This window comes from Stegastes partitus, unplaced genomic scaffold, assembly GCF_000690725.1.
Source record: "Stegastes partitus isolate 25-593 unplaced genomic scaffold, Stegastes_partitus-1.0.2 Scaffold420, whole genome shotgun sequence".
In the NCBI taxonomy this organism is placed as follows: domain Eukaryota; kingdom Metazoa; phylum Chordata; class Actinopteri; family Pomacentridae; genus Stegastes; species Stegastes partitus.
Genome location: NW_007578151.1, coordinates 185969 through 213810, shown reverse-complemented (window position 1 = coordinate 213810; position 27842 = coordinate 185969). Strand labels below are relative to the sequence as shown.

General features: G+C 42.2%; 2 protein-coding genes across 2 annotated transcripts in view; both read right to left on the bottom strand.

Moving 5' to 3' along the window:
- The window catches only part of LOC103360203 (uncharacterized), a 33649-nt gene extending 6011 nt beyond the window's left edge, over positions 1 to 27638 (bottom strand). The window contains exons 1-11 of the mRNA XM_008285885.1: positions 27559 to 27638; positions 26582 to 27045; positions 24120 to 24641; positions 19954 to 22515; positions 10840 to 11013; positions 10640 to 10755; positions 10008 to 10151; positions 8977 to 9807; positions 6375 to 6942; positions 3655 to 4622; positions 886 to 1698 (exon numbers count right to left, since the gene is read on the bottom strand). Of these exons, the coding sequence (XP_008284107.1) occupies positions 886 to 1698; positions 3655 to 4622; positions 6375 to 6942; positions 8977 to 9807; positions 10008 to 10151; positions 10640 to 10755; positions 10840 to 11013; positions 19954 to 22515; positions 24120 to 24641; positions 26582 to 26996 (7113 nt within the window). The 5' untranslated portion in view covers positions 26997 to 27045; positions 27559 to 27638. The remainder of the gene's footprint in view (positions 1 to 885; positions 1699 to 3654; positions 4623 to 6374; positions 6943 to 8976; positions 9808 to 10007; positions 10152 to 10639; positions 10756 to 10839; positions 11014 to 19953; positions 22516 to 24119; positions 24642 to 26581; positions 27046 to 27558) is intronic.
- Positions 14567 to 20048, bottom strand: znf576.1 (zinc finger protein 576, tandem duplicate 1). The gene is made up of 7 exons (XM_008285873.1): positions 18947 to 20048; positions 18616 to 18871; positions 17249 to 17452; positions 17074 to 17166; positions 16789 to 16975; positions 16374 to 16581; positions 14567 to 16291 (listed from the first exon to the last, which is right to left on the bottom strand). Exons 1-7 carry the CDS (start codon positions 19724 to 19726, stop codon positions 15032 to 15034), a joined length of 2988 nt encoding a protein of 995 aa, XP_008284095.1. The 5' UTR covers positions 19727 to 20048; the 3' UTR covers positions 14567 to 15031.
- Positions 27639 to 27842: the final 204 nt, after the last annotated feature.

Below are 27842 nucleotides of genomic sequence, written 5' to 3'. Positions count from 1 at the left end.
GTGGCTGATTGATGTGTGTGGTGCAGCTTAGCAACACGCATTTATGTGTACGATCTCTCTCTTAAAACAAGCACAAGTCAACACTGCAGGTTATGGATGAAAAAGAACTGATGCCAACAAGTTATTGAAGGACCTTGCATCAAGGACAAATGTTTATTTGCCTTTAGAAAAACATCAAAATATACCTGCAGAATGTACAGATTCAGCAAATGCAAATCACAAGGTGACAAAATGTCTTATTATTGATCAGTAGCATCCTAATGAATCCATCAAATATTTCACATAGTACTAAAGGTCAAGTTCCTATACAAAAAAAACCCCCTAAGTATTCAGTTGAAGACTAAGAAATCCTGCGTTTTCATTCAATTATACATGAAAGAAACCAAAAAGATTCTGTTTCTCCACAAGAAAATAAGGAAATAATGTCAGAAACCAGGAAGATTTTTTTTTTTTTAACGCTGAGAGAAACCCTGCACAACATTGCATAGGCGTGGGTCCAGTCCACAAGCCTTACCCATTTTATTAAAAAAAAAAAAAGCTTTAATTAACTAAAGCTTGGAATGTTTTGTTTACAGATGAATGAAAAAAATAAAACTCGTACACCAAAACAAAAATTACAGTAACTGTAGACGCTCTCAGGGTCTATTCATACGAGTGGCAAAAGTAGTTGGAGGAAAAATCCTGACTTATCATCAAACCGTATGATGGTGGATTTACTAACTAGACAGAAATGTATACAACATTCATGAGTATATAATTCTGGCTGTGTAATATCACCTCCACATTTGGTTTAAGTGGCTATAGATAGAGTAAAATGGAGTGTGCTTCTGTTGCAGAGTCGGGAATGTGAGCATGATTCTCTTTTTCTCTCCTCATTTTGTTTCATGTCTCCATATCAGCACAGACAGGGTTTGAAATGTCAACTTCCATCTTAATCTCTTTGTCTGGCTGACAGTCTTTCAGTTGTCTGGTTCTGGATAAGCACAAATCGAGACCAGCACCAGGTGACTGAGGCTCACTCTTTATATCCATTATTGGTCCAGATGATGCCGTGTCAGCATGAAGAGAGGAGACTTTTAACCGCTTCTCCTCGGTGTACGTGTCTGTCTTTGTACTGTGGTTTTTAAATTCTTGCCTCCCAGTACCATTAACCTGCCCTGAAATTTCACACTCTTCTGGCTCACTTTTAACAGGAAGAAGAGGAATGTTGGTCGGCGCAGACTCGGACGAGTTGCGCTTCTTAGACAAATCCAGAGGTGCTTCTGGATCCTGTTTAATCCCGGTTACGAGATCCAGGGGGGCTCCGAGAGCAGCTTTCAGTCCAAGGTTGCCTGAAACAAGCGGGGAGGATGCTTGCGGCAGGGCTTGCATAGCTGTAACAGGTAGAGTCTGAGGGACTGCAGACGGGAGTGGAAGCCCATTGGTTGGAGTCGGACAGACAGGAACAAACACGACGAGTTCGACTCCAGGAGGCGGCTGTTTGTTGAGGGTTAGCTTCCAAACCCCGTCTGATGGAGCGGAGCCAGCGGACACACCCGCCGTCACAAGTCCTGGACTGCTGCAATCCTGAACTGGTGCAGCAGGGTTGGTTGAAACAACAGCAGGCGCAGCGGCCATGTTTGACGAGTCGGGTTTTGCTCTGGGTCTTTTCGCCTCGGGTAAAGAGCTCTTCGAGGTCTGCCGTTTCTTGGGAGCGCTCTGGAATGGCAAAGGCAATGAAAACGTCACGGTCATTTGACGAGCAATACAAAAGCGTCACATGCCAATCTGCAATAAAGTAACACTGTCTCATCTGCACATTAAATATGAAGCTTCCTCCAGTAGTCAACTAGCTTAAAATACAGACTGAAAATGGGGAACAGAGCTTGTCTTGCTTGATGCACAGTTAAACTTTTCTTCATTACAATGCAATGCATTCCTTACGGAGGTCCAAAATGGTCAACATCTAATATAATATATGGTGTCACCTGGCGACCCCAGTAGAAATGAGTGAGTCTACCTGTGTACAAGTATCCTGATTATAATTCAGTGTTTTTTCTACTATTCTGGTTTTGCATTGTTTCAGTAACCTGGATATGGCAGCTTGTTACAAACCCGGGATACTGTGGCATGCTATTTTGGTTCCTGAGCATTTTTGTTAGAACAGCACATGGAAAAAATCCAGACACACCTACACAGAGATGACCAAAAACCTGACTCAGACTGATCCCTGCAGGCACATGAATAACCAGGTTTCTGGTGTTGCTGAAAACATCTTGCAGCAATCGAAAGATCAAAACCAGAATAAGACACAAAACTGAGCACACATGTGAACGCGCTCACAATCACTGAAGCATGCGAGTGTGTCTGCATGACAGGAGGAATATCTGCTGCGATGGATAACATCGTTAAATACTGCAATGACAAGATGATCTGTGATACATGAACAAATGCCGAAGTATGTTAGTTATACAATCTTTCTGCTTTAATAGGTATGCTGCTAATAGAAGGGCCAAACATTGGATAGTCTATGTCAGGGGTGTCCAATCCTGGTCCTCGAGGGCCACAGTCCTGCATGTTTTAGATTTTTCCCTCTTCCAACACACCTGATTCAAATGATCAGGATCGTTATCAGGCTTCTGCAGAGCTTGATGATGAGCTGATTATTTGAATCAGGTGTGTTGGAATGGGGACACATCTAAAACATGCAGGACTGTGGCCCTTGAGGACCAGGATTGGACACCCCTGGTCTATGTCCACTTAATGAAGACATTAAATTAACAATTTTGTGCACTTGACTGAACAAATTGCACACAAATACTTCAACAGAACATTCCCACTACAGATAATGAAAGGAAATTGAAGTTTAATTTTTCCCTGGCGCTCCTTTTGACACGTTTTGATCCGAACTCAACAAAAACATGAACGATTTCCTCGATCTTCTTTACTTCATGCTAGCTAACCTTGCACTTGTCAACAAATTGGCACAAATTTATCGAAGCATGATGGCTAACTGGGGCTTCATGCGATTGGCCAAATAATGTAAATACAATTGGATAACATTCACATCACACACGGTACTGTTCTTATTCACTGCATTTCCGGCAGCCCTTTGCAATGTGTTAATTGCACATGTTCATATCACGTATGACTTAACTTTCAACAATACATGTGAACACCTGATCCAAGCTTCTGATCTTTTGCACAGAAATGAAGGACTGACGTGTTAAGAAATCGAGTCACACCTGCACACAGAAACCTGTATAGTGGATACAGGAAGTTCTGTTCAAATTTCATGCCCCAAATAATAATCAAAACCAAGGCAGTAATTTGCATGTAAACTAAGTCACTGGAAATAAATGAATTGTATAAATTTTGCACTTCCTATTTCAAAAAGTGTTTAAAATCTACAACCACTCGTCCAAACATGCCATCAGTCTAACAGCAGATGAGGCTACCTTCATGTACAGGGATGGATTATCTAGCCCGACTCATTTTCATATCACTGCGATTTGACTCTCAAATAAAGTCGATTCATTCAACGTTTGTGCTGAACTTAAAGCTTCAGCTGCCTGGAACGTAGGAAGTCTGCACAGCAGTGTAAAGCATGATGTCAAATGTAGTCTAATGCAGTGGAGGTTCAGCTCTTAGGTCAACATAATGTCCTACACTCACCACAGTCGGAGGTGTTTGTCCGCAGGTCTTCAGGTGGCTGTCGTAGTTCTGCTGGTGGGGGAAGCCCAGCCCACAGCTCTGACAAAGGCAGGGCGACTTGCCAGCGTGACCGCCCATGTGGGACATTAGCAGCAACGCCGAGCGGAACCCCTTCCCACATTCAGCGCACTTCAACACCCTCTGGTGAGCCCCGGCATGCTTCTTCAGCTCCTCCGAGGTGTCAAATCTCTGTCCGCACTCCAAACACCTGATCTCATCCGTCGTCACGTTCCTCTCCTGGTTGCCCCAGCAGCCTGTGTCCTTTTTGTGCTGCTGGAAGTCCTCCTGACTGAGAAACTCCCTCAGACACGCCACGCAGTGAATGCGTTCGGGTTCGCACTTGTGCTGGCGGTACAGCTTAGCCAGGCGGAAGTGGCGGCGGCATCGGACGCAGGTGTACGGCAGCAAACCCAGATGGGAGAAGCTGTGTTTCAGGAGAGCGTTCTTCTTGGTGAAGGTCTTTGTGCAGTCTGTGCATTTAAAATTGCGATGGCACGATTTCTTCAGGTGGCGCGCGAGGGATTTTGGAGAGGAGAAATTGCGGCCGCACACGTCGCACACGACGTTCAGCATACATTTGTGTAGCTGCACGTGATTTTCACAGGCCTTCAGGGAGGTAAACACGCGCTTGCAAAGGTCGCACTCGTAAAACTCATCCTCGAGGTGTGTTCTCGACAGGTGTCTGTTCAGATCCTCCTGCGCTGGGAAGCTCACCAGACAGATGCGACACTGGGGGCGATCCACCTTGACCAGGGCGTGTGTGCGCAGGTGGACGCGGTAGTTATATATCTGACAGAAGCGCTTCCCACATTCTGCACAGCAGTACGGGCGCGCTCCTGTGTGCAGGTTCATGTGGTCTTGGAGCTTGAATTGGGAGGGCAGCTGGAGATCGCAGATGCTGCAGCGGTAGTCACCTGAATGACCCGACTCTGGGGGACAAAGAAGGAAAGTCAACCGATGAGAGAAGATCATAAATGAAAATGTACACTCAGTAGGAAGGACTACATCTTACATCAGGAGTTACATACACTGGTGATAATAAAAGCCATGAAAACTTCCAAAACACGTCCATGTTTGATTCTTTTTTTAATTTCCCTTCTGTATCTGAGGCACTCAGCACTTAGCCCAGTTGTTCCTATTGCACAATACATTTTTAACGAGGTTTTTATTTGAAAAAAAAGACTAAAAACGTAATCATTTTTTGTTGCTCTCTTATGGTCAAATTTTCCAATTTATTTTGGCTATATGCACATATTTTTTCCACCTAATTGCAGAGAGCACCAGGTCTCTCCTGCAGTGAAACTATCATATTATTATGCCTAAGTTTATCATGAAGGCTCTAATGGCAGGTGCAGACAAAAACACAATGCTTTTCAAATGTACATATTCACCAGACAAAAAAAAAAGAAGACAATGTCCATGTAAAATGTGCCATATTCAATTTTATGTACCATTTTGAAACAAACCTGTAAACCTTAAATGTGACAGGTGCTATCTCTCTATCAGTGTTGAATTTGGGCCAGTGCCAATATTTCATTTTACAGTCATACTGATACCGATGAAGTGCTGATATCATCCTTCGTGTGCAGCTCGTGAGTCAGTAAAAATGTGCCCCAACAGACAACAGGAAATGCAAGATGCTATCATTTTGCTGCGTATGTACTCGTATTACAAAGTAAGAAAATGCAGTTTCTGGAATTTTTGCTGTTGTTTTGGGTAAAAGTGGCGCAGATCATTTAAATCTTTGTGCTTTCATTTGATGTATAATCAGGCTTATACCTTTCAAAATACAACAGCAGCATTTTCCCCTGACAGATATTTGGGCTGGTGAGCGTTCACACAAATAGGCGACAGATTTAGGATTACAGTGGCCAGGTTTATCATGAACAAATGTGTCACTTCATGTGTTTATAGGAGTTCTGAGGCAACAACTGAGCCCTACAAAAAAATATAAGCTGTATCAGACTTTGGCTGCACTGTTAGTACTTGATTGTTTGGATCTTTTTGTGACAAAAAGGAAAATAGCACACACTTAAAAAAAAAAAAAAAAAAAAAAACTGTATCCAAATGCTTATATTTGGCAAATTGGCCTGACTGACTTTATTTGTGCTGCACCTTTTATACACTTACAGGAACACATACTAGCATCACTACAGATTAATACTATTGACTGAACCTTAATTTTAAGATTCTTCTATTTATTTAAAACCAAGCATGTGTTGACACCTTAGCACAGCACTTTAAAGCTCTCTTTTAATCAAATGCTCCTCCTCCATTGATATTTTAAGAAAAATCTCCAGATGTGCATGTTTTAATGACTTTTGGTTGCACTTAGTGGTCCTACTATTTGAATATCCATCCATCCATCCATTATCTATACACCACTTAATCCTCACGAGGGTCGCGGGAAGGCTGGAGTCTATACTATTTGAATATTTTCTATTTATTGTGTTCTAGAATTTAATCTTCCCGGTTTGTCTCTTTTCAGCATTATATTTTTGACTTATATTTTGATTTTGCAAGTGTTAACTAGTTTTCTGTCTTGCTTTTTTTGCACATATTTTTCTTGTCACCCGCCTTATAACATGTACAGCATTTTGGTTGTTTTAAAACAACCTGATTAACCCAGTTATCTGATCTGAGTGCACGTGTGTTATTATACTAACACCACTTTGTCATACCATTGCTTATTCCTTCCTCTTCCTCATCGTCTTCCTCGTCGACCTCTTCTTCCTCGTACACATCTGAAACTTCGCTGTCATCCGAGTCATCGTCCACATCCTGCTGGCCCTCCGCTGATCCCTCTTTGGCAGCGTCTCCGCCACCTTCCTGACCGTCTTCGTCCTGTTCGGACATCAGCTGGGGACTGTCTGTTCCAGCAGTGGGATCATCTCCTGTCGGCTCTGACTGTTCGGTCCCGTTGACAGCTGCCTCGTCTTGTGGACTCTGTGTAGGATTTAACTGTTTACCGGGTGACGTGTCGGCCAGAGGTGCTGACACATAAACCACTGTGTTTTGTTGGGTGTTTGAGGTCAGTTTTGCGGTACTTGCCTCCTTCCCATCTCTGATCAGGTGTCTTTGTTTGTGTGCAGGTGATAGGGAAGTGGGGGTGTGACTGGGTGAGTCAGCGGGCGATGAGGGGCGACATGGTGTCTCCCTGTCCGAAGCCTCCTGGGGCTGCAGGATATCTGGGAATCCCAACTCTGTCAGCTGGATATCAATGGTGTATTCAATGGACATGACTGCTGGCTGAGGCAAACAGAGAGAGAGACAGGGGTTCTGTTACCATTTGATATTTATAGCATCAGACGTTAAATTGAGGCTTATTAATAAACTGCACAAATAATATTGTCACAAATATTCCCATACCTGTCGACATCTGTGTAAGAATTTCTTCTCTCTTTTTAACGTTTCCAGCAATCTTCACGGGAATCCCATTCTGACACACCTTACAGCGCTGTTGGCCACCTCAGCTCACCTGGCAGGAGGGAGGGATGATGACAAAGCGTGGCTGCACCACCTTTACCTTCGATGTTAGCTGCTTTTATTAGCACGAAGCTAATGAGAAACGCACTATGAGCGACAAAAACACGAGAGAATTCGCCGCACACGACGTTTAAACAGAGCGTTTAGAATGAAGCAGCTAGCTAGCCGCACACTCACTCCAGCCGAACATCGGTGTATTGGAGAGGACAAAAAAAGGAAAACAAATGAAGCAGCACAAGGGGGGTAACAGCGACGCTGGCGACGTAGCGCTCCTGGTGTCTGGGAGTGGTATTACAGGTCACAGCCGCAGCACACGTGCGCATGCGCATATTAATGTGACGCGCTTCTTCACTTTTCTTTACATTTGAACATTATCAATCAATCAGACTTTATTTCTATAGAACATTGCATACAAACAGAAATGCAACACAACGTGCTTTACAGATAACGAATAAAGACACAATACAACAATAGAAACAACTACCCCATCACCCCCCTCTGTCAAATGATCGATAAAGGAGATAAACATAACAATGGTTATACAAGGTAAAAATAAGGTATATTTAAGTATTGTATTTAAATATATAGACAAGCATAGTAAATAATATCAGCATTGCCAAGGCTATATAGGAAGGACATTCCATTTTTTATGTATTAAAAATAAAACTATTAAGAAAGGCGCTAATATCGTGTTCTCTTTAAATACGGAGTGTGTCTAAGTATGCAAATCATGTGATCAACACAGACAATCTTTCCCGAAGATAGATGAGAGAACAAAGACAAAAAGTCGAGTTATTTCTTCAGCAGCCTCCCTTGGGATAGCATGATTTATTACATTTTTGCAGTGTCCAGACACATTGCAGTGGGGAGAGAAACAATCCAATCAGTGAATAACACATGATATACACAGTTCCTTGTGGGATTCTAAGGCATTAAAGAGCCACAAGTCCCATTTAAGAAATGTCTAAGACATGAGCATTACTTTGATAAGTGAAAAAATAAAGGAGTACATTTGTAGCAGAAAGACAAATCAGGATTATAGTGGATCTTTTCTGCCCACATGCCAGAACACTCCAAATTGAATCTGGAGCACTTAGCCAAAATAAAATTTAGCAGAACGCAATCATGTTGTTTTAAAAATCTTCCTCAATGAGACTTAATTTAGAAAGTAACATAATCAAAATATTAACTGTAAAAATGCACAATATGACCCAGAAGCTGTACATAACACATTTCTTTTGACAAACTGTCTACACATTCCAACATAGTATCTTTACTAGGCGACTAATTTACTTCAAAATATGTACTTATCCAATCTGTTTGGAAAAAAAAGAGGAAAAAAAAAACAAGATAAAAAAACATTTTTTAAACCACAAAGTGAGTTGAAGAACTCAAGACACCAAGTAATAAATTCACACCAAACGCAGTTCACACTAAAAAAAAAAAAAAAAAAAAAAACTCAAATCATTTAAAAAGTTAATCAAAACAGTATGTCTTTACAAATAAACTATGTTTCATGAAAAAAATGGTGTAATAGATGGATTTAACATTTGGTTAGTCAATTTAGGAGATGCGTCGGTTTGCGGTTTGTCAAACATTTCAACAGCTCATCATCAAACTCGGCTTTAAATCCAAAACTCGCTAAAATGTCATTCTCCAAACCATTTCCAACTCATCTGGAACAACAGCTGGAGTATGAGATCTCCATGGTTAAAAGAAAAAAGGACAATTCATGACTAAAATCTTCAAAAACCATACACTTTCTGCAAAGTCCCCACATCTCAATTATCTCTTTGCACTTGGGTTTTCAGGCTTTTCCTCCGGGTGGCTTTTCTGGTGAGCTTTCAAGGTGCGCTCACGGCCAAAGCTCTTCCCGCAGGTCGGACAGGCGAAGCGGCCGACGGCGTGAGCCCGCGACATGTGGGCGTCCAGCTGCTCGGGACGGGCAAAGCTCTCTTCACATTCTTCACAGGGATGAGCTTTCCGCGGGGCGTGTTTCTCCTTCTTGTGAGTGCGGAGCTGAATCAAGCCGGGGAATGTGAGGTCACATTCAGAACAAGGGTGCTGACGGGCCGGAGCCAGATCTACTTTAGGTTTCTTCTCCTTTCCTGGAGCTTCACTGTCATCCTCAGGACTTTTCTTATCTTCTGTATCTGATTTTGGTGCTGCTTTAGAAGGACGGCCTCGCTTAGCTCCACCTGCTTTGCCTTTTTCCTCTGCTGGGGTTGCTGCTGGCTCTGATGTGCTGCTGGCCTTCACTGCCTCCTCAGACACCTCGGCCTCATCCTTCTTTTTCCGCTTTCCCTTTTTCTCAGCGACGGCTGGGTCTTCGGCTTTGGCTGGCCGTCCACGTTTCTTGATGGCCGAAGTGCTGCCGTTGCATTGCTGACCTTCAGGGTACTTCTCCTGGTGCGCTAAAAGCTCGGATTCAGCTTCAAATCCCTGACCGCACTTCTTACAGCGATGGGTTTTTGAAGGGTCCTCCGGCTGTTCTGCAGTCTCTACATCTGGGCGGGGATGCTGGGTCAGGCGATGAGCACGCAGCAGTCCAGCACTCCGGAAGGTTTCATTGCAATCTTTGCATACCATCTGTTTCTCCGGACACACCTGTCTTCTATGGGCTGTGAGCTACAGAGGGTAAGAAGCAAGAAGTTAAACAGAAATATAAAATACAAACATGAATTTAACTAATATTTAAAGCTAGAAAAGAACCAAAATTGCTCAAAAAGCAAAGATTTTCAAATACACCCCATTCCCATTGCTGAGGTTTGATACTGCCAGTGATGCATTTTCAAGTGACTTTTAAAAAAAATAAATATTATACTCACTTCGGAGAACGTCTTAAAGCTCTCCTTGCAGTGAACGCATTTGAAGGGCTTGTCATCCTTGCTGTGTGTTGGCTGGTGCTGCGTCAATTCCTCAGAAGACAGAAATGTGCGGTCGCACACGTAGCATGTGAACAGTGTGTTACCCTGTGAAGAGACGATGAAGAGGAGCCAAAGTTGAAACAAATTGAGAACAAAGGTTATTAAATTCACTTTAATTAACAAAGAGAAAGGATGTTACTGACTACTACAACAATAACAATGTCACAGCTAATCAATACACATAAGACACACACTCAAACGTCAAACAAATGTCAGAAAGCTATCTGGGTTATTTGTGACAATTTTATTAACTTTACATCAATATAGAAAAAAAATGACAGAATTTGACAGACTGTACCTTTAACATGCTGTTTGTAATATTGGGTGCCTCAAAAATAAAAACCTGCTTCTTTAAGTATACAAGTACTTTGAAGCATAGAAACTCATCACTCAGTACAATCAAGTAGGGCTGGGAAGATTAATCAAATTACAGATTAAACACTTAATTTAGGTACACTTTGTCCTATACTTGAATTTAAATGAATGACACAAACTCACCATATCTTACTAAGCGAAGACAAGGTGAATCTTACCTGCTGAAGCTGTTGCTTATATTCTTCTCTGTGGCTCTTCTTCATGTGCCTTTCCTTGGCTTTGGCACTGCAAAATGTGATGAAGCACTGGAAACACTGCAGATTTTCATGCTGGTCTGAAAGCACAAAAGAAGATCAGAAAGTTTTGTTTTGTTGCTTTCAGGAAACTGAGTTCAACGTGTGACCACTGCACCACTTACAGGGTTGAACAGTGGATGCTGGAGGTCCATTCAAGGTGATGGGTTTGTACGGTTCTGCTGGCTTTTCGGGGGGAACTTCCGGAGGAGGATCTGGCAAGCCCCTTCCCATCACTATCTCCTCTATGTTCAAAATTTCTGAGTCCATCCTGTGATGCTGGGTGGTCTGAACAGGCACTCACAACAGTTTTCCTGGATTTAGGTACAGAACAAAACAGAAAAAAATTAATTAACTAAAGAATAAATGGAAATAAGGCAAGCGTGATCAACAGGTAGAACTGCAACGATTAATCAATTAACTGTCAATTATTAAATCAATTGCCAACCACTTGGATAATCAATCAATAGGTTTGAGATTTTCTTTGTCAAAAAAGGCAAAATCTCTGATTTCAGGCTCTTGAAATTGTTTTTTTTTTCTGGGTCCTTTACTCATGTATGACAGCAATAAAATATCTGTGGGCTGTGGACACAAGACATTTGTGGACGTTAAATTGGGTTTTGGGGAACTCTGATCGAAATCATTTCACGATAGTTTATAGAACAAATAACTACTTGATTTATCGATTAAACAACCGACAATGACAATATTAGCTAGTTGCAGCCCCATTAACAGCGGGTAACATAACACCGTTAAAATCCCACAGATGCGATCATTTACGTTGAGAGTCACTTATATTCAACAAATCACAGCAATAAAAAACGCACTTCTAGATAGACTGAGGTAAACAATTCAAAAACAAAAGTTTAATGAATCCACAACGTCTTTATCCAAAGGTTTTTTAACTACTCGCCAATGGGAAACACTGAAGTTTAAGCTAATATTGGCTAACGTATCGTAAGGCCGCTAGCTAAGCTAACTAGCGCCATGCAAGCCTACAAGCACACGAGTTCTAGTTACCTGAATAAAATGTCTTTAGCGGATCTAGCGGGTAAACTGGAACCGTTTGCACACCGGGTAACTGCTTCAGTTTAGTATCTGTGCACGGAGCTAATCACAAAACACCAGGATACTTGAGCGGGCTAACGCTAGCTGGCTAGCTTGGCACTGGTTAGCTAGTTAGCGCTAACAACACTGGCTGCCATTCAAAGAGCACCGCAGACTTTTCGCTGCCTTTTCAAGTTTTGACTCGCCGCCTGGCGCTTACATGCATCTGCCGCGAAAAAAATGTGAGCCACGTCGGTCCCTATACAGAGTGCAAACAGATTAAATCACAATTTCAGATTTGAGTGGAGGCGTACGTTACCACTAACCGCTCTTTGAAGGTAGTTTGACTGAGAGAGTTGACCCCGCAGAAGTACAACCAATAGATCAGACACCTCCTTATGTGCGCTGGTAGCCGTTGGTACAACTAAGATGGCCGCTGGGGAGACTTGGGTGTTGTTATTTATTTATATTTAGACAGAACAACCTAATATCAAATAGAAATTAGCAAAGTTTTTCATTACAGCGCACCACTCTGCATCGGACTCACTAAAGAAACACAAGCGTTTATTAAAAACGACGCACATGACTTCAATAGTTCTACACTGTACACTCGTATTATAATAGCAGATTTTGTTTCCTAAATGTTACCCTTTGTGTTTTAAAATACTGGCTTCACTTAGAGAAACAGCTACAGCGCTCAGAAACTCTGCAGCTGCACCTTTATAGATGTAAATTTGAACTCATCCTTTCTAGTCAGTGTGATTCTATGTGTGATCTTTGTCACGTGACGCACAACAACTTGGAGAAAAGTGCTTTTTGTGATTTTATCCAAACAGCTGCACATTAATACCACCAATAGTTTAACCTGTAGTCTGTTTTACAAAAAAAAACTCCTAAAGCAAAATCTTTTTAAATCCCTGAACCACTGTAAATACTGTATTTTAAACTATATTTTGCAGAGCTGTTAATATTTCATAGCAGCAACAATGCCTATCTGCTTTATGTGGTGTCTGTACACCAGCTGCATGTTTATTAAAAATAACTGTGTTTATTTCTATCATTGACATATCTACAATTTTACTTTAAACAGCGATGCATGATGGTTCAACTCTCGTTTTTGTTTCTTTATGCTGTTGTTTTACATCCATTTGTGTTTTTACTGTAAACACTTTGAAAGCAAAGAAAACAGAGCTGAGTCAGATTCCTTGTATGTGTTTACTGGGCCAGAAAAGCTGATCCTTCATCTTCTGCTTCATTTGTAGCGTACAGTTAAGTCCCAAATTACTCACGCACTTGGCAAATTTTGCATTACAGTGAATTTATATACGACCAATATAGATAATATATTGCATTTTGGCTGACAATCACATGAACACGACAAAACATGGTACCACATTGTGTTAAAGATGTTAATGAGGAATTTTTACAGTTGCTATTTCTGACCTCTTAAGACCCGAGCTCTTGTTTGATATGCTTTTTTTATTTCTCTTTGCTATTTGATCAGATCAAATATAAAATTAAAAATATAAAGAAAATAAATATATATTTTAAAAAATATATACAATATATTTTTATATACAAAATATAAATGAAAAATAAATAACAATAATAAAATTTAAAAGAATTAAAAATAAAAAAAATTAGCTATTGTGGTAATATAACCCAAAATGTGATGTCCACGCGTGTGGACGCCAGGTCTTAAGAGGTTAAGCTTTTTACTGAAAACACTTTGTCCAAAATTATTCTTAGTAATCTTAGCAAAGTCTTTATTTGTCACCACATCAATCAACTAGTTCTTATTCTTACAAACAGTCTTTCTGAATGTCTTCACTGGGATTTCGTTCCAGAACTGATGAGCAAAAGCTTTCTTCTTGGACTCGTCGCCTGCCTTGTCAGCAGCCACAGTGTGGGGCTCTCTCTGGATGATGGACCCTAATAGCAGCTCACTGCCTTGTTTTGTTTTAGATTTGACTTGCAGTTGGCTGATAACGGACTAGAGAACCACTGCATCAGCTGTTTTTCAGTTTTCAGTGTATAGGAAAGCTCGAGAACATGTTACAAATGAACACTTCCACGTGAAATAGTATTGAAGCTGTATTTTATTTTATTCTTTTAAATTGCAACTATTTCCAATGGTATGAATACTTTTGAATATGGCGTTTTGAGCAAAAGAGGTAAAATTTATTATAAAAATCGCTTACTGAATGTCTCGCCCTCTTTTCACACCCGTTCATGTAGTTTCTGGTCAGAAGAAAATAACTGATCTAACAAAACATTCATTATAAATCTACATTTGGCAGGGGAATGAATAATTTTGGGCTTAACTATACATGCACAATCTATTAGTAGAAGGTTCTGAACAATGACTGCAGGATTTATTATCTTATATGCATACAGCATACCTCTTTGTATGAGTATATATTTATTGTACATTTATGACACTTCTACATATGATTAGGAATGTCACTTAAGAGCAGTTTTACTACACATTGGCAAGAATGGCTCTTAGTGACCGTGCAATTTTTCCTTTTAGATGAATGAGTGTATTTTTTTATATGTCCCTACAGGAAAAGCACATGTGTGAATGAGAAAATCAGTGACGGATTAGTTTCACTGAGCTGTTTCAGGTTCAAAATTTTAGGTATTATGCACTTATTGTTGCAGAGTCATCCCTCACTGGGACATTTGAAGAAAAAAAAAAAAAGCATCATTCAGGTTACTGGTAATGAAATGTTGGGGAAATGTGTTGGTGCAAACATTACTTAATATGACTTCCTTTTTTTTAAAAAAATCAATGAAACATGATTTCTTTATCTGTATTTTATTGTTTTCTGAAATTCAAATAAATAATGTTCAAATTCATAGAGCCCCAAAATAAGCTCATCATGAAATGTAAACTAGATCAGATTAAAATTAACAGTAAAAAAAAAAGCATCATGGTTCCCACAATGTTAAAATAATAATTTACACTTCTCTTGCAGCACAGTTTATGGCTATGAGTCTTTTTACATTTCCTTCTAAAAGGCAAATTCTTTTTTTTTCTTTTTCTTTTCTTAAAATGGCTCAATGACATAGTACGTCACATTACACAGCATTTGTTCAGTTTTTTTGATACAGCATCACAGAAATATTACAAAAGAATGACACTGCCAGAGAAAGGCATCATGGGAAAGTTGTAAGGACAGTGGAGCTGAGTTTACACACACCGAAAATACAGTTACATTCTAAATCAGAAAGCAAAGAAATAGAAGGTAAAGTCTGTCGGGGACACTACTCTTTTCCCAGACTCCCTTGGTTGTGGAAGTTCAAAAAGCAGTTGTGGCTGCGTGAGATACAAAGAAAGACGCAGCACTTAAGGCATAGCACTCGTGACGTTCTCTGACAATCCCCAAATCGACACCTTCCCCCCTCTCCCTCTGCAAGCTGCTCTGGCCAGTGGCCCGAACCATCGTACCGCGTTTCCACATCTGGCAGCGGACTTTCCTCCACCAGGACGGGGTTGGGAGTTTCATTTGTTGCTTGAGCCTTTTCTGCGGGGGGTTGAGGCGGAACTGAGTCCTGGGTATCAGAGCCGCTGGAGAGGATCAAAGCCTTGGACACCTCCAGCCTGAAGGCCATGAGAGTCAAGGGTGCAGGTGAGTCCTGCCGGTGCAGCAGCCAGGAGTTCACCAAAGCCAGATCTGTGAGGTACCAGAGCACCGCTTGGGGCCAGCAGGTCGGCGCCGAGGCGGTGAGGGGGATGGAGTAAAGGTTCTGCAGATCTCTGTTGAGGCGAGCCGACATCTGGGCCTTCTCAAAGCTGCCGGTGAGAGAGGCCATGCTCCTCCGGTTATTCCCGGCAGTAGAAAGTATGAAGCCGCAGTGTGATCTGCGCAGCATCAGCTTCCCGTCCGAGCTCACAAACTCATCCCCGATCTGTCCTCGTGCGCCCCCCACCCGGCCCGCTCCATGAACCCCGGCGACTAACAGGCGCTCGAGCATTGCGGGGGTGGAGAGCTCCTGTTTGCAGAGGAACACCGTGCTGCCTTTGGGGACCATTTTCTCCACAGCATCTTCTTTGTCTGAGAGATCCAGTTTGAGATCCACGTGTAGGAGTAAACCGCCAAATCCGATTAACGTAGTGCAGTGGAGAAACAGCTTGTTGTGCATCTTCCCAGTCAAAGGAAGCGGATATTGGTCAACTGCATAATCGCCTTCCCGTCTCAGTGACTGGCACGCTGCTTTGAAGCGGCACAGCAACGGCTGAACCTTCCACAGAGGATCAGACTGCGTTTGTGAACTGTTCGAGTCATTTGCAGCTCGACATTGATCGTCACTATGCTGAGGAATTACACTTTGCCTGTTTGGGCAAGTTGTACCTTTCTGTGCATTCTGAAAATCACTATCACGTGTTTGTTCATGGCTGTTGGCAGGATCCTTTGAAGTCAGCTTCAACTTACGAGACAGCTCGACGAAGCGTGACAGCGGCATAGCTTCAGCAATCAAGGACACCTTCGTCAAATCCTCCCAGTAGAGCTTCGGACTGGGAAACTAAAGCATAACAGCAAACCAAATAACATTTAGTGGGATTGCTTCAAGCTAATTATTTAGAAAATTAAATGGGAATACAAACCTTCAAAGTTCCCATTGCGATGTGGATGCCAACAAAGCATGCGACCTCTCTGGCTGTGACTGGATAAGGCATGTTGGATAATTTATTTGTGCAACTGGCAATTTCCACCCAGGTATCCCAACCAAAATATTTGGTGAAGTAATCAATGGGCTCTCTTGTCCTGTTTTCACCTCGTAGTGCTTGGAGCTGGCTCGATGAAGATGGCAAACTGTGGGAAAAAAATGTAAAAAGCATAACAAGCAAATGAAAAAAAAAGTAAAAACCTAGACTTCATCATAATTTAAAAATATTTTTAGTTATAATTATTTCTGCACAGTTTGACTGTATCATAGATTTCTCATAAAATGATATTTCCACATGTTTTATCTGGGATCTGTGGAAGCTTGTAGACTTTAAAAAGGAAGTTTTATTGTACTTTTGTGAGGTTTGATCCGGCTGTTGTGCGCTGCTGCTTTGCTTCTTGTAGAAATAGGTCATTAGTTCTGCTTCTGAATCGAGCTGAGGATCACACAACTCAAAACCTCCCGTGTCTTCTTCATCAGAACTCTGGAGGAGGAAGTCGCGGAGGTCTGGCGGATGCTGCCACTCAGAGTCCGATGCAGCTGAAAGACCAATTATTATGTAGAGATGAAACATCATAGGTATGATAAACATTTCTAATGAATAGCTTAAGAACGTTACTCAAGTAAGTAAACCAAACCTTGTCCATCTGCAAAGTCGCTGACCCCTGGTTCTGACAACAGACCTCTGACTTTTGTTTCCTGGTATTCGGTTGCAGAACGGCTCCCTTCATCTGTTTGAACAGAGCCGACATCAAAATATTGGTCTTCCAATAATGTTTACTAATAATATGAATGGAAAACACAATTACTCACGCATATCACAATCTGCTGCTGCTGCTTGATGTTCTGTCTGATTTGCATCGCTGGACCCCTCTTGGGTTAAACTCCCTGTGCTGGTCTGAGGGGCTCCCAGGAGAACCTCCCTCTCCTCCTCCTTCACCGGGTAAAAGATGCACTGGTTGGTGTTGAACTCTGGAGTGATGCGACAGTCCTGCGTCGTCTCCTCACTCTCCATTACTGAAAGTCCAAAAACGAGATCATTATCCATCCATCCATCCATCCATCCATCCATCCATCCATCCATCCATCCATCCATCCATCCATCCATCCATCTCTTCCCAACACATTGGCCTATTTCCTTACCACTCGTTTTCTGGAAAGTCTAAATCATTTATACCACGGAAATGAAGAATTAAAACAGATTTTTCTGTTGATTGCACATAGTCTACATTTTAGGAAATACCTTTATTCAATTTCTTTTCTATGAGTTGCAGAAATTTCTATCACTCTTATGTCTGCATGAAGTACAGAGCTGGTGTCACAAGGTGATTAGCCTGGTTTAGCATAAAGACTGAGAACAGGGGAGCAACTCATATTACGAGTTTATCCAAAAGTTTAAAAAGATCTGCTTACAGGCCAGGGTCACAGTACAGGAGTCCCAAAATACCAACAGATCTTGCGATTGCACATAAGACGAGACTTCACAGATATTCTTCTCTCTAATCTTAGACGTGCTATTAGACACAACTGGATTTGATAAAATGATGCATCACACACAACACTGTAAAAATTATTATTATTATTATTATTATTAGTTCTTTAAAGTGAAAATCTGGCAGCAAGGGAGCCAGAGAAAATAGAATAAAAATTGGGCAAACACTGTACTGTTGTACTAGCACATGTCTATAAAAACAGTGGTTTTAAATACAAGGGAAAACTGCAATTTTACACACATTAAAAAGGACGATTCCAGCTTCTTGAACTGAGTATTTTCTGGTCTTTACTCCTTTACGACAAATGCCTTTCGGTTGTGGAAGAAACAACATTTGATCTTGGGTTTTGGGCAACACTGACTGACATTTTTCACCATTTTCTAGGCGAAGCAATCGCTAAATTCATTGAGAACATAGTCGGCCTTAAAAAGAATCTTAACACGCATATGTTAAGTCTTGAAAATGTAAAAAAGAAAATAATTCAGTGCTTACAAACATGCTCTAGGGTGACAGTTCTCCTAAAACCACGAATTCATGTCTGCGCTAGCCTAATCAATTTCTGGCTCACTGTCTAACCTTAACGTCTACGTATCGACTTATCCAATTCACAGCAAAGGAGCACATGAGCACATTTCCCAAAGTGTTGAACTACTTAAAACTGTGCCTTCAGTTCTCCTTAATACTTACATGGGGTAACTGTGTTTTCATTGCTGACGGGCTCCACATTCCACCTGATGTGTTTGCTGCCATGTGTAGCAGAAGCCTCATTCAGCACGAGGCTGCTTTCCTCTTTCACCAGAACAGTCCTTATATCGCGATGATGATGCGGCTGCACACTTGAACTCTGTCTATTTTGACAAGTGGCTGCAAGCAGCAGAGGATCTGAGCTGTTCTCTTCGACCTTGATCTCCTCACTCCCAAGAACTTGTACCTCATTCTCACCCTGAAATGAAAACACGTTTTGAGTGTTGAAGTCACTTTAAGTGCATGATATTCGATGGTACAATTAGCGCCTCACCTGTCTCTGCTTGTTCCTCGCTGTCGTCAAGCACAGCTCCTTGTCAGCATCCGTTCTCTGTCCGCAGGTAAGAAACTTCTCTAGTATGATGCCTGGAGACTGGTCGGCCTCCCTGTCATGTTCCTGTTCTCCCTGCAGCTCTGTTCCATTTGTTGTTTCCCCAACACAAGCTGTAACAGACTCCAGTTCAAACACAACTTGCTCCTCAAGAGATTCCTCTAATATAGAGGGAACTGAAGGTAAAGGTGCAACAGAAGCAGTGGCTGTGTTGGCCTGGAATACAGGAATCGCCTCTGGCTGTGAAATCTTAATATTACGCTCTGCTGTTTCTGAATCAGAGGTGACTCGATGTTCTTCATAAACTACCTGACATTCATCCTGTTCCTTCTCTGATTCTGTTCCTCTGACTGGATCTCCAGCTGAAACTCTCTTTGATAACCCGTCCCTTTTTAGACGTCCTGTTCCTCTTCTTCTACTTCTTGCAGCATTATTTGTAGAAGCTCCTTTCCCTCCTTCTTTTTTCTTCTGGACTGACATTTCTTCCTCCTCTTCCTTGATCTCCACTTGGCGAGTGGAACATGACACAGTTTGTGAATCTAAACTTTTTTCCGTCGTCTCTGGATGTTCGCCGGTACTTCCACCCTCAGAATTGCTGCTTCGATTTGATTCATTTTGCAAAACAGTGTCTTCATGAGTAGCTGGATCATCTCTCTCATTCTGCTCCCCAACAGTGACCAAATCTACCTCTAGAAGTAAATCCTCCTTAACATCTTCATCCATGGCACCCTGGACTTCAGATTCGGAGCTCGGATTCTTCACGGTCTCTTCTTCTCGCTTGTCATCATCTGATGCTAAAGGTTCCCCTGCCTCAGATCTCTTTGTCTGAGTGGAGACAGTTAAAGGGGATTCAGATGTAAAATTTGGCAGAATCTCGCTATTTTCCGTTTTCTCAGATGGTTGGTGAACTTCGGGAGATGTATGAGACTGATTATCTGCTCCTGTTTTACTTCCACCCTTATCTTCATAGGCACTGCCATCAACATCTGGAGGAGGACCAGGAAAAGACGGAGATGGGATCAAAGCTGGAAAAGAGACACTTCGCTCTCGGTCCTCTAACGCCATCTCTCCCATCTCAGGCTCAGTGTCCCAGTCTGTAGCAGCATGCATCACCTCTGCAACCTTGTCTTGCTCTTTTGGAAGCTGGTAAAGATCCAACCTGGAGACGCCTTCAAAGATGTTCCCATTGGTGTACGTGAGACTGGGACTCTCTACGATGTGCACGGTCGTCTTGTGCTTCTGAAGGGACGAGACTTCACTAAACCTTTCCCCACAGTCCTTACACTCTAAGGCACGCTTGGAATGAGAAGTTATAACTCCTTCGGTCTCCACTTTTGAAGAGGCTTTACGTTTCCTGGTGGCCTTTGGCTTGGTGGGCAGTGTCTCCGGTGGCTGATGGGACACCTGCAGCGAGGACAACAGTGAAAGATTTTTCTGGTTCTTCTTGGCTCTTCCTCCTTTTTTCCTACCTTCTGCTGAGGTATTATTTGTAGATGCACTTGTTGGATGTTTGAGATCGTGAGGTGATGCCTCCGGTGCCTGGCTTGATGCCTTTGAAGGGTCTAACTTGTAAACTTTTAGCTGGGGCTGTTTGTGACCTTTCAGTAGTAGCAGAGAGTCTTGCATTATGTGTGAGCCAGCTAAGTCTGCCTTGTTAACTTTTTCCTCTTTTGCCAGGTTTTTCTTTGCCCTCCCATCCTTTGCATTCTTGGGTTGATCTTTTTTCAGGATTTTTGCTTGCTTTTTCCTTTTAAACATAGGCGATGCTACAGTTTTGTGCTTACTCATACGTGTTACACCCCCCTTGGAGACTTCTTTCTGTTTTTTCATTTTATTTTTTCTTGTATCCTCTTTGATTTCATGCACCCGTGGCACCTGGGTTGATGGCGATGACTTGATTTTAGCTGCAGATAATGCGTTTCCCACTGTTTTGTCCTTTTTCCCCTTTCTTCCATTCTTCTCTGATGATTCTTTTTTCTCTACAAGTTTTTTTGTCGGCGTTTTACCTCTTATCATGTCTTCCTGCATCGGCTGACGCTGCTGCGACGGCTTCCTCTGTTTCATGTTTTTCTTCTCTTTGCTTTGTGGACCAAATTTAACTACGAGATGAGGCTTTTTTGTTCTTTGGCGCTTGGGTGGTTTGGCATCAATTTGTAAGTCATCCTTGTACATGGATCCGACCAGATCTTGCATATATCCTTGAAAAATTAAAGTCCTGGCTGGCTTTCTTTTCCTCACTTTCACCAGTTCTTGAGCTGACATTACATTTACGGGTAACTCGGAGCTCTCTGGCCCTTGACTGTTCTCTAACTGTGACTGAACCTCTTCTTGAGCACATGGCTCCTCTACTTCAGACAGGTTATTCTTGCAATCTACAAGTAGTTCCTCAGATGACACTTGTTCAGCCTTTTCTTGGGTGTCCTGCAGTGAGTCTCTTCCTACCACAGGGTGGACCTGATCTAGAACTACTGTTTGCATCTGTGAAATTACATCTTCATCTTTGGGATTAGCTCCAGGCTCACTGGGAGTAAGTGGGTCTGGCGGAACAAAAGAACAAGAGGAGAGGTCCTGCTGATGTGGTTGTAAAGGTGTCAGCTCCAACTCAACCGTAGACATGAGTGGTGGGACTGATAGGCTGGTCTGTTGGTCTTCTATTACAATCTGATCTGCAGTCTGTTGAGGAGTCTCCAGGTCAGTCGTTAGGACCAGAGAGGAGGAAGGAGGGATTTCATTTTGTGGCACAGCTTGGGATTGTTCCAGCTCCAAAGTTGGCATCAAAGCAGGCGTAAGTTCTAATATGACTGTTTGCTCAAGATTTTGTTTGAGATCCACAGGATCAGAGTGAATTGCACTAATCTCAGGTTGTTGAAGGATCTGATGCAGCACCTCTCCCTCAGGTCTCACTGTTTCTTCAACCGGAACAAGTGTTAGCTCAATGTCTTCACCTGCTGCTATGTGGGAGCTTAATTCTGAGAAAGAAGGATTTTCTAGTTGTCCATCTGGAGTGATAGGTTCCAGTATTATTGTTTGCTCCATTGAATCACATGGGTTGTTTGAAGGGTCCAACTCAATAGTCTTTGAGTCTGTCTCTTTCAGTCCTATAAAATCAATCTGTGGTGGGCTGAGATTCAAATTTACCGGCTCTGCCAGTTGTGATATCTGCTGCACTTCCAGTGGAGGGGCATGAGGTGGTACCTGCCCCAATATGACCACTTGGTTCACTTTCTGCACATTTCCCAAAGATTCAATAAGTCTGCGAATCTGCTCTGTGTCAATATTGGCATCAACTTTTTGCAGAGGTCCATTGGGCTCCACCTGCAGTAGTGCTGGCTGGCAGATAGATATTGGAGTTATGATGGGTGTATTTTGTTTCACTTGCTGCCCTGTTGGGACGGTATTACGGGCTGCAGCAGGCAACACATTGTGCTTCGTTTTGATGTGATGTAGCCGTGTCCTGGAACTCTTGAAAGTGGCCTTGCACACAGAGCAAGGATATTTTGTAGTCGAGGCACCTAAAATTAAAGGAAGAAAGTTGAGATGTGCTGTTTTAAACCTTGAAAACATACAACATTTTCTGTAAGCTGACAAATACAATGGGTGATCAAACAATTTGATGTAAAGAGTCAGGAGACCACGTGACATTGAGCTATCAACGGCGGGACGTATGTTTGAGCAGTTTTTGTGACTACATGCATTGAATTTGTGTTGCAGAAAATGCATAAATTATTTTCTGTGTTTGGTCCTGACTGGCTGCAGTGTCTGTTTTACACTGATGGTATTGCAACTAAAAGAAATTCAAGTTTGAGGGTCACTGTTCTGACACACTTTAAGAGATTTAGGTCATCACAGATTGGGTTTGGCATGTTTACATAAGAGGATACTCCAATGAGCGTTGCAAGCATTGCAGAAGCGCTGGGAGTGCTAAATCGCTACACAAGGAGAGTGTTTTGAGGGGGATGCCAGCCAAGTCAGAATCTATGGTTTTTGTTTTTTATAGACACAGTACTGGAACGGTTTCGCCTTTAATGGACCGGATAGCAAAAAGAGACAGAGAAACATGGGAAAAAGAGTGGGGGAAGGACATGCAGCAAACGAGCTGCTGGTTGGAATCGAACCGTGGCCACTGCGTCAGGGACTATAGTCCCTGTGCATGGCTCACCATCTTATCCAGTTGAGCTACCAGGGCACCCAGTACAAGAACTTTTTTTTTTTAAATATATTTTTTTGGCCTTTGCCTTTATTAAGTGCAGTAGAGGGAGACAGGAAAGAGGGGAGAAGAATGGGGACAGACCTGCAGCAAAGGGTCGTGAGCGGGATTCGAACTCACGACCGCTGCATCGGGGAACTACAGCCCCTGTTCATGGGCCGCCCGCTCTACCAGGTGAGCTATAGGGGGGCCCAAGTACAAGAACTTTTTGATCATCTGTAGCATAAATTGTTTTCCAGAATTTAATAACTTAATGAGGAGCTAGCAACAGCCGTGCTAGCAGTTCTGTGAGGTTGTGCATAGTAGAGCTTAGAACTAAATGCTCAAGTCAGTGCGTATTGCTGTTTACTAACCCACATTTTGTAATGAGCTCACCCCCAGTCCAGCTGAGGCCTAAAGCAGGGGTGTCGACATCCGGTCCTCGAGGGCCACAGTCCTGCATGTTTTAGATGTGTCCTTCTTCCAACACACCTGATTCAAATGATCAGGATCGTTATCAGACTTCTGCAGAGCTTGATGATGAGCTGATCATTTGAATCAGGTGTGTTGGAAGAGGGAAACATCTACAACATGCAGGACTGTGGCCCTCGAGGACCGCAGTTCGACACTCCTGGCCTAAAGGAATGTTCGTAGTTCTGCAAATATTTAATCAGAATCCAGAGTTTTGGGCGCATGTTAATCTGGCCTGATGATGGCGGTAAGTGACAACTTAAAGTGTGATTAAAATTCATCCTCAGGGGGAAACGAATATCCATACTAAATTTTATGGCATTGCATGTAGCTGTCAAGACATTTCTCAACAAATGTTTTAGCACTAAGTAACTAAAATATTGTATATTTTTAAAAAAATGTTTGTCATTATTTTCATGTGTATACTGATGACATTTGTAACATGGACATTTTTCTTACCATCATTTTTCCTCAGTTGTGCTTTAGCTGTGGTGTCTCCTCCACCTCCTTCAGCTCCCTCAGCTCCCTCTGGCAAGTGTGACGTTATATGTTTCTGCAGAGCTTTGGACATGGTGAACCTCTTTCCACACTCCTTACAAACATACGGCCTCTCTCCGGTGTGTGTGCGCCGGTGATACTTCAGCAACGTTAGCGTTTTGCAAGGTTTGCCACAGTCCGTGCAGGCATAACCGTCTCGACCAAAATGGATCTTTTTATGAACAGTGAGCTCTGAGGACTTGTTGAAGGCCTGGCTGCAGATTGGACACTTAAAGGGTTTCTTCTCTATGTGGGCTTTCTGGTGGGCCATGAGCTCTGTGGAGTTTGTAAAGTGGCGGTCACACACATAGCAGGCAAAAAGGGCATTTCTCAGGATGCATTGTTCATATTCTGCCGGGTGGCTCAGCTTCAGATGACGCTCTTTGCTCTTGTGATCGCTGAAGATGATGTGGCACTCGATGCACTGCAAGGAGAGCTGAGATGCTGGAGAGAGAAACATAGCAGGAGGGGGACAAAGTTTACATGCATCCATATACATGCATACAAATTCTTAGAATATTCATGCAAAATATGAAAACTTGCAAAAAGAAAAATGTGGCTCTGGGGTAAATTCAGTTCCACACATGGAGGTCAGAAATATCCTGGAGGTAAAAGGTGGCATGAAAAACAGAAAGGCACCTTCATGTAAATCACACAGCAAATAAGGGTTTGTTTGGGCAAAAGAAACGTCACCTCTTGCATGGCAGCGACATAATGCTCCATTTATTTACTACCATACATTAGAAGTTAAAATTGGAAAACATGTTATTACTTTCCTGTGTGCATTCCAGCGATAAATGTTCTATAGGAATCCTTGAACTTTTTAGAAACTGTGATAATACACTCTTATGACAACAGGACATCAGTGCTCTCTGGTGGACAAACGCATACACGTGCACATCAACACCAGGGCTGCAACGAACTGTTCTTTTCATTATGTGTTGATTATTTTCTCGGTCAGTCAATTGGTTGTTTGGTCTGAAAAATCAGTTTTACTCAATTCAGAAAATGATGTCCTCAAATGTCTCGTTTTGTCCACAACCGAAAGATATGCAGTTTACTGTCATACGGAGGACTTTTTCTCCTTTAAAAAGTTACTCAGACTCAATAATCCATTATCAAACTAGTTGGCAATTAATTGAATTGTTGGCATTGACTAATCATTGCAGCCCAAACCTCTACTGAAGTGTATATGAGGAAAGAAAGTTGCGAATATAACAGCACAACCCAAATATAGTTCTACTTCCTGCTTGCAGTGTTTTCTGCAGTTGCTACTGAGCACCAGAAGCTGATAGCTGTACGGAGTTAACCAAACTTCCAGCGGCATAAGCCTGACTAAACAAGACTTGAAAATATTTTAAAAAGCTTGCTATCTTGTAAAAGCATACAATAAAAGTGTTGGCACACAGTACTTAAAACAGTATTGTGTATTTCACCCTAAATAAAAGTCATGTACTGTAGATACAAAACAAAATTTCCCAACTAGGAAGTGCTATTTCAAGTGCTTTTATACACCAACAAGCCACAACATTAAAACCAATGAGAGATTAAGTAAATAAAAACACTGACTCTCTTCTCACAATGCCATTTTCTGCTGGGAAACCTTGGGTTGTAGCATTCATATGGATACTTCTTTGACACACACCACTCATATAAACATCGTGGCAGACATCAGAAGTGACTAGGGCTGTTATGACGGCAGGTTTTCACTACACGATTAATGTGGCCACAAAAAAATATTGTGATCAGTCAAATTAATCTTTAACTTTGTTTATTATGTGTTTTGGCTCATTTCTGGCAAATGCATTACAGCTGAAATACAAGTGTGGAGAGTTGGAAATGACCATCAGGTTGATAAATTATTGGCCTGGATGATTACAGGTTCTGATGTTCAGCATTTTTTCAGTTATCTGTAATTTTTTAAAAAGTGATTCCTCTTTTCCAAGTCTCTGGTCTTGAGCAATATCCTGTAGCTTTCTGATTGGTTATGAGAAATAACCCATCAACACAAAGCGAAATGTTTACAGGGTGTCTTTTAACCAATCACATGTTGTTTTCACTGCAAATCGATTATTGGTCTTGTTGATTACTAATAATCAGTATCGGCCCTGAAAAGTTGCACTGTATGTTGCTGCTGTATGTTGATTAAATGGTGGCGTGTCAACCAAAACGTTAGTGCTACTGGATCATTTACAATATCATCGTTTGTGTATTATTAACATGATTAGTTACTAGTTAATAACAGTATATCACAACACCTCTTGTAATGACGGTGTCGTCCTGATTTTGAATCAATAATCAGTCAACAAGCAGGTCTCTCAGTCGTAGCCTGGTTTTAAAAAGGTACATCACAGAAAGATGCACATACAAGGTACAATACTCACATGTGAGAGGCATAACCAGAGGTTTGGACATATCCATCTTCAGAGGATCCACCATGGCTTTCTTGGAGGGAACATATTTCCTGCCATCACCTTTATCTTGCTTCGCTGCCTTTTGCCCAACACTCCCAGGACTTGTCTTGCCTGCTGGGGCTAAGCTTGGCTTTGCAGCAGCGTCCGTCCTTGCAGTGTTTTCCGTGGACTCGGTCAGTGTCTGAGCACTGTTCTCCACTGGTGGTGTGACCGTCATAGTGGCAGGTGTTTCTGCTGTCTGCACCCCCGTCTCTGTTGCTTTAGTATTGCCAGCTGATTTGCTTTCCTCTCGTTGTGCATCTGGTCCAGTCTGTGCAGGCTGAGGCTCGGGGTCCAGCGGTGCCTCTGTGGTCACAGGTTTGTGGGCCTGGCTCGGACTCTGCATGGCTCCCTGCTTCTCAAATGCACTGGTTCATGTGTTTCTGTGGAATCAGCTGCCACATAGAAACACACATGATTGTACAATTCTACAAATACACTAATGCTCGCATGAACTACCAAAACCATTACTCTTTTGGTTTATTTTTTTTAACAGAGGTGGCTTTATATGATTTTAAAAGCAGTAAGCTGCATCTTTGTTGTTAACATGGGGACAGCTGGGAGACCAGGCTCCAAACATTTGAATTACAAAAGAAGACTGATGGAGAAGGAGGGCAGCCGCCGGAGGCTGTCGTAAAAACCAATTACAACACTGAAACATGTCTGAATTTACCGCTGGGATGCATTTTTAACATGCTAATCTTGAGCAGTCTCCCCCAAATAACCACAAATTCACAGGTAATGGTTAGCTTAGTTAGCCGAATTCATTGATTTGCGTTCAAATAAGGGTGAAAATGTCGGTATTTTCAGTCTGCAAAGGTGCCGAAGATGCTAAATATTCCCTCCACTCGTGTCCACACACGGCCGTATCTCTGTATCAAAGCAAGAGGATGGAGATTTGAGGTTACCTAGGCTGACTCGTCCGCCCCAAACATCTCCGCGTCGTTTGTCACAAAGCCGACACGGAGGAGCCGCAGACACGACGACGTCACGGCTGACACGGAGCGCGGAGGAATCATGGGAAATGTAGTTTTTAACCATCTAGCAATTTCATGCACTGTTATAGAGCAATTTTAATTAAGGTAGTCAGGCTGAGACCATCACTAAGTGGAATGGCACAATGTCTTGTTAATAAATAAGCCAAATATTGTTTTTCATAAATATATATATATATAATGGTGCCTCACAAATC

What these genes read in the sequence shown, in the direction of transcription:
- znf576.1 (XM_008285873.1), bottom strand. Translation starts at nt 19,726, where the DNA reads ATGGATGAAGATGTTAAGGAGGATTTACTTCTAGAGGTAGATTTGGTC. An exon ending in AGCAGCAGATTGTGATATGC is followed by an intron (nt 17,167 to 17,248) that starts GTGAGTAATTGT and finishes CTGTTCAAACAG; the next exon opens with ATGAAGGGAGCCGTTCTGCA. An exon ending in CCGGATCAAACCTCACAAAA is followed by an intron (nt 16,582 to 16,788) that starts GTACAATAAAAC and finishes TTTTTCCCACAG; the next exon opens with TTTGCCATCTTCATCGAGCC.